This window comes from Genypterus blacodes, unplaced genomic scaffold, assembly GCF_046128005.1.
Source record: "Genypterus blacodes isolate CSIRO-AG114 ecotype Tasmania unplaced genomic scaffold, CSIRO-AGI_Gbla_v1 ptg000061l_1, whole genome shotgun sequence".
NCBI classification, from domain to species: Eukaryota; Metazoa; Chordata; class Actinopteri; order Ophidiiformes; family Ophidiidae; genus Genypterus; species Genypterus blacodes.
In genome coordinates, this window is record NW_027466873.1 from 687,079 (window position 1) to 707,749 (window position 20,671).

Consider the following 20,671-nt stretch of genomic DNA (forward strand, 5'->3'; position numbering starts at 1 on the left):
GAAGATTATGGTTTCTTGTAATGTAGTATGGTCAGGAGTGCATGTTGCCTATGTGCTTATAGAGGGGGAACCAGTAAGACAAACCATCACGCCCTCAACACTTTAAATTGGATTTGTTTGTAACATTCTTACGTCAATATGTCACACACCTGGTTTGATGCCTGATCGCTGTGTGAGCCTGTTAAAGCCCTTTGAGATATTATGTTTATGATACTGAGGATTGACTTGACACACCCTTAAAGAGGCGAGGGAGTGTTTGGCCAGGGTGTGTAAATGTGCAAGTCCGTGGGTGTTGCCAGCTCAGGCCCGATGCAAGTGACCAAGTCCGAACAGAGTAGGCTACTTCAAGTGACAGTATCTAAAACTGTCCTGTTTTATTTCAATCTGCATAGCGGTGCTGCAGCAAGGGAGACTTGACAAGGATCAGAGTCGTTTTGCAGATTAAAGCATTTCAAAGAATTAAATCAATAGACATCTAAATGAAGATATGAAGATTGAAAGTTCTTAGAACATGCCCGTTTTCAAACTGTTAAATGGTGTCAAAGGCTGTGCTAAGTAAGATCTCCTGCTCTGTAACAGTTTCTAGTTTTGTTTTGATCCTCATATTCTGTTGAAACTAAAACTCTGAAAAGTGACCTGAAATTGAAAGTGTCTAATGCTCGGATGAAAGAATAAAATACCATGAGCCTTTGCGAGGGCAACATTAATTGGGCAAGTAATTGTCACCTCACAAAATTCTAATTAGAAAGAAAATAAAGAAGCTGCTTCATTCATTGATACTAGAAGGTCAGTGTGAGTGATTAACCTTCTTTTCCATTGTAAATGTTATGCCCTTGGGCTGTTGATTGGATATGTGCACTGGGAACATGCAAATCATTTGAAAGCCTTTGGAATGAATGAAATCATTTAACAGTTTAATAACATAACTAATATTGGGTTCAGAAGAGGTACTTGCCAAAGAGAATTTCCCCTAATAGTACTTCAGTTAAAGAGAGGCATCAACTGCAGTCACACAGCCAACTGAAATCCAATTGAATTCAAATGCAATCCGAGGTTTACTGATTTACTTGAAATGTGCACGTTCTACAGAAATGGCCACACATGCTCCAGTCTAATCTGCCATTCAAAGCCACTGGTGGGTTTTCAAAATGCCTTCGTGATGCAGATTTAGATTTAGATTTACAAAATATGCATACATAGCTGCTGAGACCAAGGCTGATTTGAAGGCGGTTTTCTCTGTATTTCTGCTTCTGAAATGATCTCTCTGGGTTTACTCTGCGATTGAAGTTAATAAAGTGAATGGAATTAGATTCATTTACCTTCTACTGTGTAATACTGCACCTTTTTCTTATTGAGGGTTAATTTTGAGTCAGTACAACCAAGGTGACTTAAAGATAATTGATGAGATTAAAATGTATTAAACAGCACCAAGCAGTGTGTGTGGTATAAACGTGTTAGCGCTCACATTAACAGGCCATACATACAAAACAACCCTGATATATAATGATTATATAAATGGACGGGTCAGTGGGTCTAAACGTGTTATTGTGAAGATTCTGTCGACACTGTTACAGCACCTTGGGAACATTTCCTCAGCTATGAGTGTGTGCTCAGGTTCCAAACTACAGCACTAAAATATTTCACAGCTCGAGCTATAAAAATATGGAAGTCCAAAACAAAAGCAAAGACGGCCTAAAGAAGGTAAAGGTTTATAGGAAAAACAAACAGCATTGTTAGCCTTCAATTTCTGGATGAGACGTCTGTATTTTAACCAATATTTTGTGTGTTTTTGTTTATTTGGGGCAGGATTGTTTGGAAGAGTGCAGTGGGATTGTTTTGGCAATAGGTAGAGGACGTAAAACATAATCCTCTAATGACAGTCAGGAGCTATCTTGGCTCACATATTTCTATGTAGTAGCAGATCCTGTTAGTTTCAATTTGCTTACTGCTGCTGAGCCAGCAGACTGAACTGCATGATAAGGGACCAGAATCAAGTCTAATCCTTATATCTCCCACCCTTTCTCTCTCAAACTAACCACTAACAGTTGATCTGCATTTGCCCCAGGCTGTGCTAAGAAGCCAATAAATGTCCCTTTGGGTGGGATGTGATCAACATTTTATTGTCTTCCACCGCAACTCATTATAGTTTCTCACTAAGAAGCAAATGGCGAGAAATAAGCTCTGCGCCTTGGATTTCTTCTCCCCTGGCAGCACAGCAGCCTTGGAAAACGTAATCTTACTGAAGTCTTCTCTTGATGTATTTGGCTTTGTGTAGCAGTGCAGAGATGGTCTGAGTAACATACAAACTGTCAGTGATTGGTACCACAAATCCTAGACAGACTATATTTTAAACATGAGCAGGTTACATTATGCAGTCGTGCATTAGTTGAGCTTGTGGTCTTACGCAGAGTTGTGAAACGTGGCTGCTAGTTTCAAGGTGGTTGTCATTTATCAGCGGTGCATGTCACCAGCAGTGACACTATAGAAAGTGATGGTAAGCGACTTTGAAGGAAGGGATAATTAAAAATAATGAGCCGTGTGGGGCTGTGCAAAGGAGACCCTTAGGTGAATGATCAGGTATCTGAAATGAACACACTGTGGATGCTTAGTGTCTTGATTACCTCCAATGATTTCATCCCGCCGCAACTCTGAATTCCAATAATTTCATTAAATTAACTACACATTGATTGGTGTTTGATTAAGAGCTGAATGATATCATTTGTCTTTCTACTAATGGAATTTAATTGGTGTGTGCGTCTTGGAGCAGCTGGAAGCACACAAACAGACAGACAGGCAGACAGACAGACAGACAGACAGACAGACAGACAGACAGACAGACAGACAGACAGACAGACGTAAAGTGGACAATGAATATCAAACAAAACATAAACTGGATTCAAAAATGTTTTGAGGTCGCTGATCACTGACATGAGACCCATCATATTTCTGGTATTTTATCTAGTCGCATATTTGTGTTTCAATCCTCACAAACCTTTGTCTGTAGAGTGTAAACACTGAGTTCATGGTCTTTTGCTCTTACGGTACCAATATAATACAATATAGGTTTTATCTACACCAGACATTCTCTACTACTAAAAGGAAAGAGATGTTGTTTGTTAGTTGGCTGTCAGTGGAATATTCATAACACACCCACACCAGGACCTCAGCAGTGTAAACCAGCCTTAATGGGGTCATGTCAGGAAAATACTTCTGCAGGGTTAAACCAACTGCACTTATTCCTTGATAATTGTTGCTTTAGGTTTGCTTTATCACAGCATTGTGGATCATGCAGAATTGCAACAATTCTGTTTAGGTTGACTCAATGTGTGTGTGTGTGTGTGTGTGTGTGTGTGTGACAGGATGTTTCACCAGCATAAGCCGCTGCACTGTTACAGAAACATTTCATATCAGTTGTTTTTTTTCTTGAATAGAAATAAGTTGAACTGAGGTGCTAAAATACCTTTGAGATCGTATTTTGTGCTTCTGCTTTAAGAAGTTGTTGTTGAGTCCTGTCACAGCTTTTTCATGTGCATCAGCATTTGAATTTCTACTCAAAAGAAGCACCTCTGTCTGAACCAGAACCTCTGCAGGCAGCTAAGCAGAGGGAAGCAAACGACCCAGAAATACATCAATGCATCAGTGTGTGTCGTGTGTGTGTGTGTGTGTGTGTGCAGGTGTGTGTGTGTGTGTTTGGAGGGGTGCAATACATTGGATCAGCCCCTTTGTTCTTTATGTTCATATACTGCATATCCTGCTTGGTTCTATATTTCTGTATTCATTAAAAAGTGAAGATTTTTAAATGCTTTTTAAAAATCACCAATTATAATATTGAGGTGCAAAACCTCTACAGCTAAGTTGGATGCTAAACTGTATTTAATTGAATGAGCTGTTCCCTTTTCACAATGGTTATGTTTTAGTATTATTTGTTTTATCAGTGCAATGCTGTTTGGCAGCCATCTGCCAGAAGTAGAGTGTTGCACTGGATTTAAAAGAATGGAAACCAACTGAGATAAGCCCAGAAACTGTAGATGTGTGTGGGCATGAGTTTTAGAATGGCTGGTGGTAGTAGCATGACAGCTTCTTGTAAGAGTCTAGGGAGGATCGGACCATCTCATAAAGGATTTCAGAGCAGATGGTTGTCTGAGCAGCAATCCTCACTGCCCTTGTCTCTGACCTGGTGTCATCTTCCTGTATGGAAGGCAGCTGAAACCCAGTGATCTTTCATACTGGAGCTGGTCCTTGGAGAGGCTACAGTAGTGACTGTGATGGAGGAGGTGTGAATATACTTTCTGTGACATACCTGGGCAATTACACCAGGTCTGGTTTTGGAACACTGAGGATGGTTTTGGCAGTTCTGAAGAGATATAATCAGACCTGAACTTCACAGTCTTCCCCGAGAAACATGTCCCTTCACCTTTCTGATCGCCTATCCTCATTCATTTGTTTTATAGCTGCAGATTTTTTACATCTTAATTGCATCACTAAGGCCTCATTCTGTGCGCTTTGGCTTTGGAAAAAAAAAAGTTTTGCAAATTTTAATTGAGTTTCCCAAGGCCGTTACAGATATAAATTTATAAATCAAGACATCCTGAGCATTGTATCGGAGACATATTTCATGTGAGACAAACAGAATGATGATCTCATAAAGTCAGTATCAAAAAAAGAGGATAAAATATTTATGATGCATTTGGAACAAATTCCATCGTGTATTCGCCTCCACATTTCCTTTGAATGTGAAGCAGAGTGAAAGAGGCCCGAACACTGTGCTGCTCTCTCAAGAGATGCCTGTAGACAAACGCTAGCTCTATCAAAACTTCAGTGAAGGAGGTGACAGTGTCAGCCGCTGAACTGTGTGGGAGCGCAAACTGCAGGCAGAGAACAAAGTGTCTGAGACTGGCTGCCCTGGATTCACCAGTCCAGGTTTGACTTTTGAATGGTTTCTCTACTGACACCTAATGGCAGCTGATTCAAAATAACTCAATATAACTAGAGGAACATTATAGACATGACACATTCATTTGATTCTACAAATTGGGCTCACTGAACTTTGTCCACATTCTTTCTTAGAATTTTTTTTTTTTTTTAATGTGGTTTATTTTTTTCAGGACACCCACAGTAATACATCTGAAACCTTCACAGTGAAGATTGTTCAGTATATCTTCACAAAATCAAGACACACATATTTGCTTCAAGAAACCTGCAGGTCCCCTTTATCATCTATTTTATGTGTGTGTGTGTGTGTGTGTGTGTGTGTGTGTGTGTGTGTGTGTGTGTGTGCGCACTCATGATGATTGTGTATTGTATTTGAAGAATGAGCCGACTGGCTGGGGCTCAGAAAATGTGATCGAAAACCGAATTCTAAGACCATCGGGCTTCAGAAATTTTAACTTACTTTCAATTCATTTCTGGCCTGATATAACATGTAATATATAAAGAATTTGTGCGGCATGAAAGTAAGCTGAGTTGTGTTTTGATTCACATTATAACTTCATCTTGTGGAATAGATTAAAGCCTACATACTTATTAATTACATTAATGTAATTCTGTTTCATGAAATCTACCATGACTTAACCTCAATTCCTTATCAGTTTGTCCGGGTTTGGAGCGGAGCTCTGTTTAAGACCCAATCTACAGAGCCCAACAGATAGAACAGGGTTCTGACTTTTGAAGTGCTTGAAGGTTAATTATTCATCAACTTCCCTCTCCACAACCAGCCAGGAACAGCAGGAGAGCACAGTGTGCTGCAGCTTCTTCTTTATTCCCTTGGAGAGTGTCAGAAGTTTAAAGGAGCTATTCAACTTTAATTGAAATGCACACGTTGTCTTGAGTCTGGCGCGCTCACACAAAGCTATAGAGAAAATGTAGGACACATAACCTCAAAAATGCTCTTTGTAAACAGAGCTATCAATGAGAAAACTATCAATTATACAGTATGTGTATCCTTATTGTGTAGGTAAGCCTACAGTTATATTATGAATTTTCTGTATGTCTTGTGTTTGAAAATCTTCCTCTTTCATATTATGCCTGAATTATAATTCCCAACGTAATATTTTTTTGCATCATTAGCTGTCAAAGCCAGCCAGTGGATGAAAATTAGACTAATCATTAAAAAGCAAAAACAAATCCACAGTCCTTGAGCTCAGCTTTAGACCAGGCAGATGATTTGACCTCACAACATCACCAAAAAGTCACAAAGCTCTTTTGAATTCCTCTTTCATTTGATTTGCTAAATAAGTTCCAGCAAAGTGTCAATAAATGCAGCATTTATTCTGTAGCAGTAGCCTAGACCTTATCTGCCTCATGGCCTTTTTGAATCCCTTTGAATGGCTTATAGACAAAATTGTGCTCCCTGGCCACATTGGACAAACGATTGTGCAGTGAACCTTGCAAAGAAAATGTGAACGGTGTGTTAAATGAATTTGATTGTGCAACACCTTCACCCCCCTTGTTATATATTTCTATTGAAGCAAGCCTTTGACATGACAGTGCACATACAGTTATGGGACATTTTGTAGATCGTTTTTTATATAGAAAGAGGGGGAAAAAGAGAGAAAATAAAGAAGGTTGTATATTTGTTATTATTGTCGTTTAATTTTTTTCCGAAGAGAGGCAAAGAGCCAGAGGGAGAGAGAGAAAGGAGAGCTTAGACCCTGAGGCAAAATAGGCTATATGACGTACAAGTAAATTGAAACAGAATGAGCAGAAAGAAGGTACAGTTTTTACAGGATGATGTCAGTGGAGGCAGAGTCAGTGATGACATCAGTTATGTTGATGCGATGACCTCATAGGTACAGTTTTTAAAGGATGATGTCAGGCAGCTACAGGTCGCATCAGAGGCTGAAGAGAAAAAAACACACGACACACGAGGGCGAGAGAAAAACAAAGAAGATATCCCACGGATCCTCATGGATGCAATTTTAAACAGGTGGTTGTATGGTGACCTTTGATGTAGTATCTTAACTGGAAAAAGAATATAGAATATAAATTCAGATTCAGTTTCTAGCCTTTATTTTAGAAATAATGTGTGGTCTTTATGCTGATAAATATGTTTTTTAGGTCTGTCCAAGAAGCCAGTGCCACAAACAATACTACCAGACAAGCAAAATAGGGGTTAATGATTAATGGTATTTTATGTTATTGAGCTCTCAGCAGTTACATTTCACAGGAGCCTCTGTGGAGCTCTGGACACCAAATAACATTTGATGAAAGGAGAATGAAAATGTTGTACTACTGATCAACAGGATTCAATAAAACAAAACATCTCCTATGAGTTCCTGCTTCATGGTAATAAAATCAGCAATAATATAAAACAGCATTTCCAATATAGTCTTGATTTCACTGAAAAACTAAGACAACTGTGCTTTGAGAAACACGGGGCCAAACTGGATATCAGCGATGATTCATCTCAGCAATGATTCTATCCACATCTAGAGGGCTCATGTAATGTCTGCTACTGAGCACAACTCCAAACATACGCTTTCATTACATAGACTCGCTCTCCTGCAAAGTAACAACAACAAAAAACATTGAGAGCAGCTGCCTGAGGTTTTTTTCTATGGAATCAAAACCTGCAGATAAATGCAAATGGTAGGCAGACTGAAGAAAATAATCACACTACCGCATCAAGCTCTCTTTCATTTCCCTTTAGAGAAAGCGAACATATTTCAAAGACTTACTTCTGCGCCGCACAATATCTCAGCAATTACTTTCATCCAGGGTTAAAAAAAAAAAAGGTTACGTCATTTCAAAGATTTCAATATCATGTCTGGTTCTCCTAACCAGTTGTGTAAGATACTGTTAAAATAAAACAGTGTTGGAACTAATTGAAATAAATGAGATGCAGGCATCAGAGCATCAGAGCAAACCAAATACTAAAAACTGTGTGCATGTGTGTGGAGCTGAAATTGAGAACAAACTGTTTATATAAAATTGTACTGACAGCAGAGCGAAAGTCTGTACTGTGTGTGTATGTATGTGTGCGTGTGTGTGCGTTTGTACACTGGAGCAGCTATTTACAATTAAAAAGAAAAGTAATCTTGAATGAAACCAATCTTGTTTTTGAATAAAGTGCCATAATAACATTTAATACATTCCACTTGTTTTGATCCAGAGTAGGTGCTTCATGTGCTTCAGTGTGTGTGTTGAGTGTGAGATGGTGTTGGTGTGTTAAGAATGCATGACGGTCTCATACTGAGAGAGTAAAACGCAGTGCGCCTTCTGGGGGCTCTGATCAAAGTTTCGGGGTCATCCGAAGGTGAGCATCCGCAGCACCGCTTAGCTCCGCCCGCCCGCCGCCGCCGCCGCCGCATCGCTTAGCTCCGCCCGCCGCCGCTCCACGTGGCTCCGCCCGTCACAGCAATGTTGCATCAGAATTGCGATATCCGGGAAACGTCATCAGCTCGTACCGGCTCGCTCCCGGCTCATTCAGCACACACTGACCCGGCTAGAAGTTCCCCCTGCGGACTTGGTACACTGTCGCTAATGGCTGAACAGGCTGTGGTGGAGAAAATGAGCGAGTTGCAAGTGAACGGAAGCAAAAAATCGGTAAAGTCGGTTTACTGAGCGGTTACATTTTGTTTCAGAAGCTAATATTAGCCAGCTAGCAGGCAGGTTCATGCTGTCATTTAGCCACAAGCAATGTGTTGCTAACACTAAGTTCATTTGTGTTGTTGTAAAGATAAAGAGCGTTAAAATGCGCTTTTTGTGTGCTAACGTGAAGGCTTCAAGGATGAGAGAGTGTGTTTGTTATTGTGCTGACGTTAAACCATATGACAAGAACGCATAAGCCAAGAAAAGCTCCTGTCCAAACCCATACAGGTTACTCATTTGTGTTGTTATGATGAGTTAATGACCTGCTAAGTTTAAACTGTTATGTTCTAATGGCTTGTTTCGTTATTGTGTGTGTGTTTTAAAGATCACGAGTTCAGTCTGTCATTCACTTCAGCGGTCCTTGACTTCTCAATAACCTAAATTACGTTTTGCTTTTATGAAAGGGAGGAAGTGAAAGTGGTAAAGATGGAGGAAAGAAGAAGGCTAAAGGTGCTGGAGACTCTAATGTCAAAGCTGAGGTGAGTCACCGTATGGATTCCATTTAAAGATATAAAAAGATACAAGGTAAAGTGTGTAGACAAATCAATTGGCTTTCTTTTCATTCCTATCCAGCTTTCCCCACCACCTGCGTACATTGAGGATCGCCTCGCTTTGTACACCAAACTGAAGGCCGAGCATGAAGCCCTGATGGCAGAAAGGGCTGCAAAGGATAGTCGTGCCATCAAGGTGACCCTGCCTGATGGGAAGGTGGTGGATGCTGAGTCCTGGAAGACCACACCATACCAAGTGGCCTGTGGAATCAGGTCAGAGATGTTTATTTCTTTATTTGTACAGCCTGCACTGATGTAGTTGAAAATCAAAGTGTTTATGTCATCATTCTTTATTTAACGGGGGTTATTTTGCGTGTTTTCTTCCAGCCAAGGCCTTGCTGACAACACAGTCATTGCTAAGGTAAACAACGTTGTGTGGGACCTGGACAGGCCACTGGAGGAGGACTGCAGCCTCCAGATGCTGAAGTTTGATGATGAGGATGCTCAAGCTGTAAGTGCACATCAGCTCTGGTTCGAGTTTATAGTTGCCCAGGACTGTATTTGATTGTTAATTGACGCAACACATCTGTCAGTGTCTTGACCTGAATTGGAATGTCGTAGTGCCGCTTGACAAACCTGATCTTTAAAGTATTGAGTAAGAGCTTTACTTTAAATAACAAACAGCAGCGTTCAAAAGAGTAATGCACAACAACACATTTATGAAGATTAATGTTAAATACCATACATCAAGATATTATGTTACTACATATCGCTTCAATGAATACATTATGACTTTATAAGGATATTATTGTAAATCCCTCAGGTGTACTGGCACTCTAGTGCCCACATTCTGGGTGAAGCCATGGAGCGTGTGTATGGAGGCTGCCTGTGCTACGGTCCACCCATCGAGAGCGGCTTCTACTATGACATGTTCCTTGAGAACGAGTGAGTGTGACTGGCTGTGTGCTTGATTACTCCTATTAGTCGTGTCTCCACTTCATAGGTGTGTACTTTAAAGCTTAGCAGCAATCCTTCTGCTTTACTGCAGACAGTCGAGCTGGATTGTCTTAGGTGTGTGTTTGGAATGTTTGGTGTGACATCTGATCAAAAGAAACAGGTTCACAATGCACACGGACACACACTCCTCCTGCATTAGGATGAGAGAGAGTTTGAGCACTGTGCTTTCTAATTAATTCTACATTTTTCTCATTGAAGTGTAAATATGCTGAAGTTATTCCGGAAAATATTTTTGCAAGGATTTTGACACTTGCTCAACCCTAAAGTGAAGGGCTTCAATTATTTGCCCACACTTGGCATGGTTATCAGCTTCTAGCTAGATGACTGCTCTGACTAAATTTAGATTTGGAAGCACTTGCACATGCATACTGATGTAGGCCACAAAGAAACAAAGATATTGTTCCTGTCGTATTTACCTCGCGATGTTTTGGACAGGGGCGTATCGAGCAACGACTTTCCCGGTCTGGAAACCCTGTGCAAGAAAATCATGAAGGAGAAACAACCGTTTGAGAGGCTGGAGATCAAGAAGGAAACTCTGCTCGAAATGTTCAAGGTAGCTAAACAAACACCTACACACAGACACAGAAGTTGAATACCAAGTCCAATGCCTAAGTCACAACAAAACATTTGAAACCCCCCCCCCCTTTCCTTTTCCTTTGACAGTACAACACCTTTAAGTGCCGCATTCTGAACGAGAAGGTCACCACCCCCACCACTACAGTTTACAGGTGAGCCATGGGACTGCAGAGGGTTGACCTGCGTTGGGTTTCCAGTTTTTCTTGACTGTTTACTTCAGTATATTGTGATATTTATAGACTAACATACTGACAAACGTGTTGTGTTACAGGTGTGGTCCCTTGATTGACTTGTGTCGGGGGCCCCATGTGAGACACACTGGGAAAATCAAGGCACTGAAAATCCACAAGGTGAGTTTTTGTTTCGGTTTTAATCGTGCATCACTGTTTATGTGTAGTAAACATGTTTTCTTACATGTAGATTTGTGCGTGTGTGTGTGTGTGTGTGTGTTTGAGCCAGTTGATAATAAAGATTTTCTGCAGTCTTTGCCCTGAATTTCTCTCTGTAAGTTCATTTGTCCCCGTTTCTAAAGCAAAGCTGCCTAAGACTGCCTTTATTATCAAGGGAGAAGAGGGACCCAAAAAAAAAGTTCTCAAATCTAACGTATTTGTGGTGTGCTAGAATTCGTCCACCTACTGGGAGGGAAAGGCGGACATGGAAACCCTCCAGAGGATCTATGGAATTTCCTTCCCTGACCCCAAAATGCTGAAAGAGTGGGAGAAGTTCCAGGAGGAGGCCAAGAACCGAGATCACCGCAAACTGGGCCGGGTACGACTGAGATATGAGGAGTCTGCATGCTGGCCAAACAATCAGGGTCCATTGTTGATTTAACACCGCGTTCTCTAGCATTTATTCTCCAAAAGGAAGCTTGTTTAGTGCTGTGGACAGTTGCATGAAGCAAGTCTTGAGGATGATGAGTGATTTGACATATTGGCTACAGTGAAGATTCCAATCCAAAGTAAATGACTGGTAGCTTTGCCTTAAGCAAGAAATAAAAGCAAAGGCTGTGATTTGATGTTATCCAGTCAAGCCTTCCCAACTGACAGGAGATTGTACGCCGTTTCTGAGCGGCGTGGAAATGGAATGCGGCTGCGGTGCTTTTGCAGCAGCATACTCGCAATTTCCTACCAGGATAAAGTCTTATCGAGAGTGACATGATTAAAAGTGGAGCCATGACTCACTGTCAGATGAGTTAGAGGAATCCAACCCGTGCACAAAGCTCTACTCCCTTCACTGTGCTTCAGCATGTTGTGGAGCTGCTGTCAGTCATCTGTCAGTAAAATCTTCCTGAATATGTGAAATAATAGTATTTGTTGTTTTTGTTAAAGACAGTGACGGTAAAAAAAAAAGATAAACCTGTAAAACAATAAGCAGAGACTTAGCAGCAGAAGTAAGTCAGTCACACACTTCCTCTTTTGTATTATCTCATTGGAATGGTCTTGACCTGAGTTTAAGTGCGCTTCATTTCTAATCAGACACTTAACGAACCCTGTCTGGCCTTCAGGAGCAGGACCTGTTCTTCTTCCATGACCTGAGCCCAGGGAGCTGCTTCTTCCTGCCTAAGGGTGCCTTCATCTACAACACCCTGATTGAGTTCATCAGGGTAAGTCAAAGTGTTGAAATCCAGAGTGGATCCATGTGATATGACTCTTAACCCTTCAGAAGGCGCCACTCAGAAAGTTCAGATTTGTAACAAGACCTCTACAAGAACCCTTAGTCAGCCTCATAACGTCGTCATCTGTTCACTAGATGTACGTGAAATGCTTGGAATTGAAATTATCATATTCTTCGTCTTCATTTTAAAAAGGGGAATATGACATTTTTGTTCTTTTTCTTATATTGTCTTACATAGTGGTTTCATACTCTGGCTCCTTAGCAAGTTTCCTCTTCAGAAACCAGAGCCACATTTGTAAGTCCTGCTTCATATTTCTACCTCGGGTTCATGCACACTAAGGTGAACCTTCTCAGTCTCAGTCTGACAGATAAGGAACCAGGCAGGATGTGTTACTAGAAATTACAAGTTCCAGAGCGCTACAGCCCCCTGCTACAACAAACACACACACATACTTGAGATTTTCCCAATGCTGATGCCACATCCGCCGTGAAGGATTTCTTAAGACAGCCAAGAAAAAGGCTCGAGGTGGGCTGAGGTGAAATCACAACCCACACTTTGAATCTGTGCTCATATGAGGCGAGTCTGTTTCCACAATGAATCATGGATGAATGTTGAATCAGCTAATATTTGCCTTTTTAATATTGCATTTCACAGTTTTGTCCCCAAAAAAACAAGTTCATCTTTGCACACAACGTTAATAATGAATGTGGAAAGACGTTATGGGTCCACATTTATCAAGCATTAGAAATATATTGGAACATGTTCAATAGAGAGAGGTGATGGCTAACAAAGGAAACTCCTACTGGCCCTGCATTCCGATGAGAGCCACACAGTCTAAACACACACACACACACACACACACACACACACAGCCTGCTCCCCTGCTTTCAGACACTGCAGTGCACATTTACAGATCCAATTTTTTAATATTCCTCACTCAATTGCCACTAAACTTGAGTGGGAAAGACTGATAATGGAAGCTTCTATTTGAGAAAACATTTCTTCTCTCTTCTTCTCTCCCGGTCCCAGAGCGAGTACAGGAACAGGGGTTTCCAGGAGGTGGTCACGCCAAACATCTTCAACAGTAAGCTGTGGCAGACCTCCGGCCACTGGCAGCACTACAGCGAGAACATGTTCTCCTTCGAGTGTGAGAAGGAAACGTTCGCTCTCAAACCCATGAACTGCCCCGGACACTGGTAAAGCCTCCTGTCCCTCACACTCACACTGAATCAAGGCTCGGTTTCAGCTTCTACACTAGTGTGAACTGATATTTAAGGTAGTTTCCCTCTAACCCGGTGTCTGTCGGAGGCTTCGGCGGTACATTTTTTTAAACTTTGATACAATTTTAAACTTGATATCTCACAATATGATCCTGCCACAGTAGCAGAGCAAACACACGCTTCACCGTGCTCCAACAGCTTTATGTCAGCATTGGTACAAACAGTTTCAATATTGTTTGTTTGCGCATCTTTTAATTAAGGTTTTTGCTGATTGCTGCTCTTGCCATGTTCCCAGTTGTTTGATTCAGCGGAATGTAACATTTACTAATGTGTTATATTCAAACGAGCCAGGCTGCAGCGCTCTCTGTTCCAGCTCTTATCTTCTTAAACTTATCCAATTTGGTGGCACGTGGAAAGGCCCTCTGGAGATTACTTTGAAATGGAAATTAAGCTTGCAGAACACATTCTAATTAAAATGTTGAATGTCATTAAAATCAAACATTGACTGTATTGTAGTAAAAGCCTTATCAGACATTTCAGTTATTGTGACAGCTCTAAAGTTACAACTGCTCTGGATTTGCAAACACGTCTTTTTTTTAATAGTTGTGTATTTTCTCCCCCAGTCTGATGTTTGACCACCGCCCGCGCTCCTGGAGGGAGTTGCCCCTGCGCATGGCCGACTTTGGCGTCCTGCACAGGAACGAGCTGTCAGGGGCTCTGACCGGCCTCACCCGCGTCCGCCGCTTCCAGCAAGACGACGCTCATATTTTCTGCTCCATGGACCAGGTGAGCGCTCGGCCTCGCTCTGTCTGTAGTTCAGCAGGAGTCTGGACGTCAGGGAGGAGCGGCGTCTCACCCCTCATCACTTTCAATGTCACGATATTTCCTGTGGTCTTTGTTTAATGTGGTTTTACAGAGAAGTGTAGCCGTTGTGTAATAGTAGTGATGATGCGATGGGATCTCCTTCTGCTACGCTTTGCGGCCCTGTTCACACAAGTTGTGTGTCCTTCCTTATGAAAGGCTCATTTCTTTGCCCTGAATGGATTTGATGTGGGATCTTATTTGGGTCACACAGAGAAATCAAACTTTGAAAGACGTTAAACCTGCGCCCGGCTCCAGGACGACAGCACAGATGCACTTTTATGTTTTCTTTTTCTGTCTATGACCCAGATTGAGGAGGAGATCAAAGGCTGTCTGGATTTCCTCCGCACTGTCTACGGCGTGCTTGGCTTCACGTTCAAACTCAACCTCTCCACACGGCCTGAGAAGTTCCTGGGAGAGCCTGAAGTCTGGGACCAAGCAGAGAAGGTAATGGAAATATACTATCTCTCTCTTCTTTCATACATCGTGACAGCTCAGCATGTGGACAGCTTAAGCAACTAGAGAATTCAGTTGTTGAGAATGTTCTGTCTCGATAATTTCAAGATAGAATTCTTGGAGCTCCTCAGTGCGGACGAGGTCATTTCTACATCCAAAAAAACCATTATTACTTTCATACATGAACTAGTTTTATTTACGAGCAATTGCTGGCAGCCTTGTCTTGTGTGTGGCTCTGAGAATGAATGAAGTCATATTGTAAAGAAGGTTAAGCAGGAGCAGAAGTGATTGAATCAGCAGTGGAGCATTTGTGGTGTGACAGCTGGCTCGGCCCGATGTTCTGCTGATGGATTTGTAGAATCAGGATTCATTCCTTCATTGGCTTCTGCTGGATAAAGAGTCACATGGTGTTTGTCAACATTTCTGAGAGAATTGTGTGAAGTATTGAAAGCATTTTAGTCTCAGGGGCTTTTACTGTGTTGCAGTAAGGTAACATGGCGTTTATGAGCCCTTATCTGATTCTTACTGGAATCCATTGTTTCCCTGTGTAACATCTGCAGTGCACATTGGCACAGTCCATTCGGGCCACAAAAATGCTTTATGTGTGTTTCCTTTCTCTGTAATGTCTTTGTACTGCTGCAGAATCTCTCCTGCCTGAATCGGGCGATGTTGTTTGCCTCTCTCTCTCCTCGCCCGTGTGTCGTATCCCTTGACCTTAATTGTGCTCTTTGTTATATGGATTGTTTCATCTTTCATGTGTGTGTGTGGGGTGTGTGTGAGGCTTCTCCTACTGCTGGCTGCTTGTTTCCTCATCAGAAAATGAGATTACTCTCACAGACCCTGCAAGATTCCAGTAAGCTGCGTCCTGCATGGCGTCCCACAGGGGGCAGTGTTGCATTCGTATGTGAAGAAACGACACTGATACTTTTGAAACAAACAATGGTTCTAAGCCTTTTTGAAATATTCCGGTTGAGGGTTGTTGCACAGGATCTTTTACCGCAGCTATTAAGAATGCGTTGAAGCGGGTCAGGCATCATGTTGGAAACACAGTTTTAGACCTAGAACCAACTAGGAAATCTATTGAATACTTTTCACCTCAGTGTTGAACGGGCCTTTGACTTTAGGAGCCCTGTGACCTTGATTTAAAGTCACTTATCTTTAGACAATCAGTTGTTTGGTCCTTGGCAGGGGCGGCTTTTGTCCTGAATGATTCAAGGGGGCCAAAGCTGCCCAGGGATTGTAAACACATATTACATTAGATAAAACTGGGAATTTGGTTAGTCACAGCAGCGTAACAGTAAAACAGTCATAATAAAATACAACACACACAGTAGTAAATTAAAAGCTGAATTCAACAAGCTGTTATGGTGAGTAATGTTTGCAGGCACAAAGGTGGAAAAGGATACACACACACACACACACACACACACACACACACACACACACACACACACACACACACACACACACACACACACACACACACACACACACACACACACACACACACACACACACACACACAAGGAAAACTTGGCGAAGTGACTGAAACTGCCTGCATGTTTCCCCCTCATTAACTCCTACAATCAGCCATAAAATATCATTGAGACATTAACATTTCTCAGTTCAGTGATTAGGTCCAGATGAAGAAAATGTCGAGCCACCAACTTAACAAAGTGCTCATTGTTTGTTTTACAGCAACTGGAGAATAGCTTGATCGACTTTGGGGAGAAATGGGTTCTCAATCCAGGTGACGGAGCTTTCTATGGACCAAAGGTAAGCAGTAAAACCACCATGACCCTCACGCTGCACGGTGAAGCAGCATGACGACGGGCCTCATTTGTACCGTTCCCCCGCAGATCGACATTCAGATCAAAGATGCTATTGGTCGATACCATCAGTGTGCCACCATTCAGCTGGACTTCCAGCTTCCGATCCGCTTCAATCTCTCCTTTGTCAGGTAACTCCTCTGCCTCTGGTTCTATTTGGAGCCCAGCACTAGAAGAATACAGTAATGCGTCTGCAGATGTCTACAATTGAAAAGCACAGTCCATTTGATCAAACCCAGACCATCCTCCATTAAGGAACTTTGACCTGCTCACCTCATGTTACAAATGCAGGTTTCACTGAATGAGATGCGATAGATATAAATACTAATCTCTAATAAGTCTGTACTCGGTACTCGGCGGTCCGGCATGGTTGTTGATCGTTATCACCCCTTTCAAATAACCTTGTAGCCACGACGGCGATGACAAGAAGAGGCCGGTGATCATCCACAGAGCCATCCTGGGGTCGGTGGAGAGGATGATGGCCATCCTGACGGAAAACTACGGCGGCAAATGGTTTGTAATTGCGTTGTGGAATAGGCGTTGGAATTTGACCTCATTGTCTCTGAGTGCAGGCGTGAACGTTGTGTGTTTTTCCCTCCAGGCCCCTGTGGCTTTCCCCCCGTCAGGTCATGGTCGTACCTGTAGGACCGACCTGTGATGAGTATGCACAGAAGGTAAGATCAGAGATAGAGTTCCACAAAATAACAATTCTGCTGAAGTAGCTCTCTTTGCATGAAAGGCCTAAAACACAAACATGTTGATTGCCGATCCCCCAGTGACAGTTTGATGCAGCCGGGGACCTGCTGTAATTTCACACACTGTTTTAGAGGCTGCAGATAAACAGAAATCAGCCAAGGTGACAGCTTTATTGCCAAGATGATATTCGTATACATCTTATTCATCACTGAAATTCCCCATTCAGGAGATTGAATAAATGCGTTTGTGTAGTTTAAGGCCCGCCGCCACCGCCGTCGTAGAATAAACCCCGGATTGTTTCTCCCTCTGCTTCACGTCGGCAGGTTCAGCAGGAATTCCACCAGGGCGGCTTCATGACCGATGTGGATCTGGACCCGAGCTGCACGCTGAACAAAAAGATCCGAAACGCACAGTTGGCTCAGTACAACTTCATTCTGGGTCAGTGGCAACAACACCGCCTCCTTCTCTCTCACTCTCTCCCTGTCGCTCCTCTTTTTTCTTATCTGTCATTCTGTATCATTATCTCGGTAGATCTCTCCTCCTCGCCGTCTGTCTCTCCTCTACTCTTAACCTCTAGATATTGATTTGTGTGTGTGTGTGTGTGTGTGTGTGTGTGTGTGTGTGTGTGTGTGTGTGTCTGTGTGTCTGTGTGTCTGTGTGTCTGTGTGTGTGTGTGTGTGTGATTTTTCTCTGCCTTGCATGTCTTTCATTCTGCTGGGAGAAGTGTTGGGAGAGAAGGAGAAGACCAGCAACACCGTGAACGTGCGTACCCGCGACAACAAAGTCCACGGAGAGCGCAGTGTGGAGGAGTGCGTCGAGCGTCTGAAACAACTCAAGTCCAGCAGAAGTCGGAACGCCGAAGAAGATTTCTAAGATTGCTGTCCTCCCATCACCTCATCCTTCTTTCAATAGCTCTGCTGGGATCATGTTTCAGGACCTTCTGGTGAGGGACAGGACTTCTATCTCATTGTTTCCTCATTGTAGCTTTGTCCTCCAGAGATCAAACTTCTCAGAATAGACACAATATTTGATCCTGTGTCTTCCGCTGAGTCTTAACTGTAGCAATATGATTTCTTCCATCAACTCATTTGTACTATTATATATAGTTTTAATACCGGAATTTTGTGTAATTGGCCATTTATATTCTGAAGTACACTTGATAAAACTTGACCTATATGTGACGCTGTCTTCGTGACTTTACACAACTTTTGTTTCCCCCTCAAATGTCCATGTGTGAGAAACGGGATTACAGCAATACCATAGAATAGGTGGCAGATCAATCCGTCAATCATGTCTCTTCAGGGAATTGTATACGAGTTACAGTTTTGATAATTAAAAATAAAAATGTACCGTTCTCTTGATGGTGAATGTGTGGATTTTGTGGTACATTGAGTTCAGTTTATAAGCTTTTGGAGCGGAGGGGGGGGGGGGAGGAGGCCTGTGACCAAATTGAGTTCTCAAGTTATGACTCAGTTCTCTGGTTAACGATTCTACATCAGGGCCAAAGCAGCACTTTTTCAGTAGTTGGACTGAAAATGTGTTATTTCTCACAGGGGAGTGGATGAGTGCATGGGAGTTGGCGAGCTGTGTGTGGGTGTTCTATCGCTATATTGTCAGCGGATCTTTGTCACCGGGCAGCCTCTTCCCTTCACAATACCCATCATGCCTCGGGACAGAGCTCAGTGATGGATGTGATGCGGTGGAGGGTTTACACCTACTGCTGCTCATTACATGCTTACTGGATTCGCAGGTTATTTACTTACACCCTCCGCTCCATTACACTTGAGCTCGGAGGAGGATGTGCACTTCAACACTTCTGAGTAGATGGAGCTTTTTAAAAGGTGTGTGGAACAAATGCAGAAGGAGAAGTGTTAAGTACCGCCACTCTGGCTCTGTTGTTTATTGGGTGTCGATGATTACAAGCATTAGAGTGCCATCAGTACAAATAAATGCTAAATAATGTGTACTCCCAAGTTGCCCTTCAAGAAATAATGATAGTAAAACGTACTCAAGTAAAAGCAAAGATTAGAGTTAATGTGTGTCTTGGACGATTTTCTTGAAAAAAGAAATTAAAACAGCAATAAAGCACAAATCTCCAGCTGAATCTGACATTTTAAAATTTAAAATCACATAACATACATTTCATTCAGTCAAAAGTAGTTTCCTGCCAATGGAAATCTTCAACCTGAGACTGGAGGAGAGATGCACTGTACTGTACTACAAGTATGATACCTTTTATAGCCACTAGTGGGTGCTGTACCTGTGTAGTACACATTTCACAGCTGCAACAGACTAGCAGTGACAGCAAGTGACTGAATGGCGCCCCCGCTGAGTCCATTTTAATGGATTTTACGTGGGAGATAAACACCACAAGCACTGCAAATTTCTCTCAAAGTCTTAAGGGCGTAAGACTCATGACGGTCACAAGGTGGTAAGCAGAGCAGGTATAGGAAACTGGGATTGGGAAAGAATTTGCTTCTGGCAACCGGACATGAGCGTGACCTTTTATTTGTAAATGGCCTGTTAAGAGTCCTGCACATTTCTCATGAAGCACATTGGTCCTCAGGTTGGCGTTAGAGTGTAAGACGACCTCATGGCTGCATACGGGGCAGCAGGGACTCAGCTCTCCATACAGGCCAACCAAAACATTGATTTTGGCTGTGCGACAAGTTAGTAATTAAAATAAGTGAGAAGCCGAATGAGAACATTTCAGCACCAAATAAAATGTGTTTCTGTTAGGTCAGTTTTTCATGTTGACTGCAACTTGGTGTGTGTGATGTGATGAAAACAAGGGTTTGAGAGATGCAGCGTTATTTTTCCAATTAAAGCTATATTGGTAAAAAAAAGATATTCTAATATTACAGGTAAAAGTTTCCTTATCCTTCTGTGTTTCTTTACCAATTAAATAAATTAATAAAAGGTAAGAAAAAAACCTTTAGGTGTGTGTGAGGAAAACTACATTCATATCCTATATGACCACAAGGTGGAACAGCTGGACCATGATACAGAGGGGAAATGGGGCTAATGTTGATGGAGTGTGGGAGAGGAAAACATTTTGATAAGGGGTTAATGAAAAAGTCATCGGAGTGGGAGAGTGTCAACAGCGGCAGGATCCTCTGGGACTCGGCTCAGCCATGAACTCTCAGTGAATCCCCGCTCCCCGTTGCCCCGCTGGATCCTCCCAGTACGCTTCACTGACAGCCTGGCCGTGAAGGGGTCACAGCGCTTCACTGAACTGAGCAAACTCCTCTCTCTCTCTCTCTCTCTCTCTCTCTCTCTCTCTCTCTCTCTCTCGCTCATACATAACATCCAATATATGCT

At 42.3% G+C, this 20,671-nt stretch overlaps 1 protein-coding gene across 2 annotated transcripts; it reads left to right on the forward strand.

Annotated features, from left to right (window-relative positions):
* The first annotated feature begins 8,364 nt into the window (after window positions 1-8,364).
* On the forward strand, window positions 8,365-18,708 carry tars1 (threonyl-tRNA synthetase 1). Of its 2 annotated transcripts, none has more exons than XM_076154179.1 (19): window positions 8,365-8,544; window positions 8,994-9,068; window positions 9,163-9,353; window positions 9,468-9,591; window positions 9,904-10,025; window positions 10,533-10,650; window positions 10,761-10,825; window positions 10,945-11,023; window positions 11,295-11,441; window positions 12,178-12,276; window positions 13,318-13,484; window positions 14,132-14,294; window positions 14,679-14,816; window positions 16,524-16,601; window positions 16,685-16,785; window positions 17,063-17,167; window positions 17,256-17,328; window positions 17,674-17,788; window positions 18,075-18,708. In XM_076154179.1, exons 1-19 carry the CDS (start codon window positions 8,482-8,484, stop codon window positions 18,221-18,223), a joined length of 2,172 nt encoding a protein of 723 aa, XP_076010294.1. In that variant the 5' UTR covers window positions 8,365-8,481; the 3' UTR covers window positions 18,224-18,708. The 2 variants fall into 2 exon arrangements, with proteins under 2 accessions (XP_076010294.1, XP_076010295.1); XM_076154180.1 differs by having other exon boundaries at window positions 8,402-8,549; window positions 8,998-9,068.
* The last annotated feature ends 1,963 nt before the right edge of the window (window positions 18,709-20,671 follow it).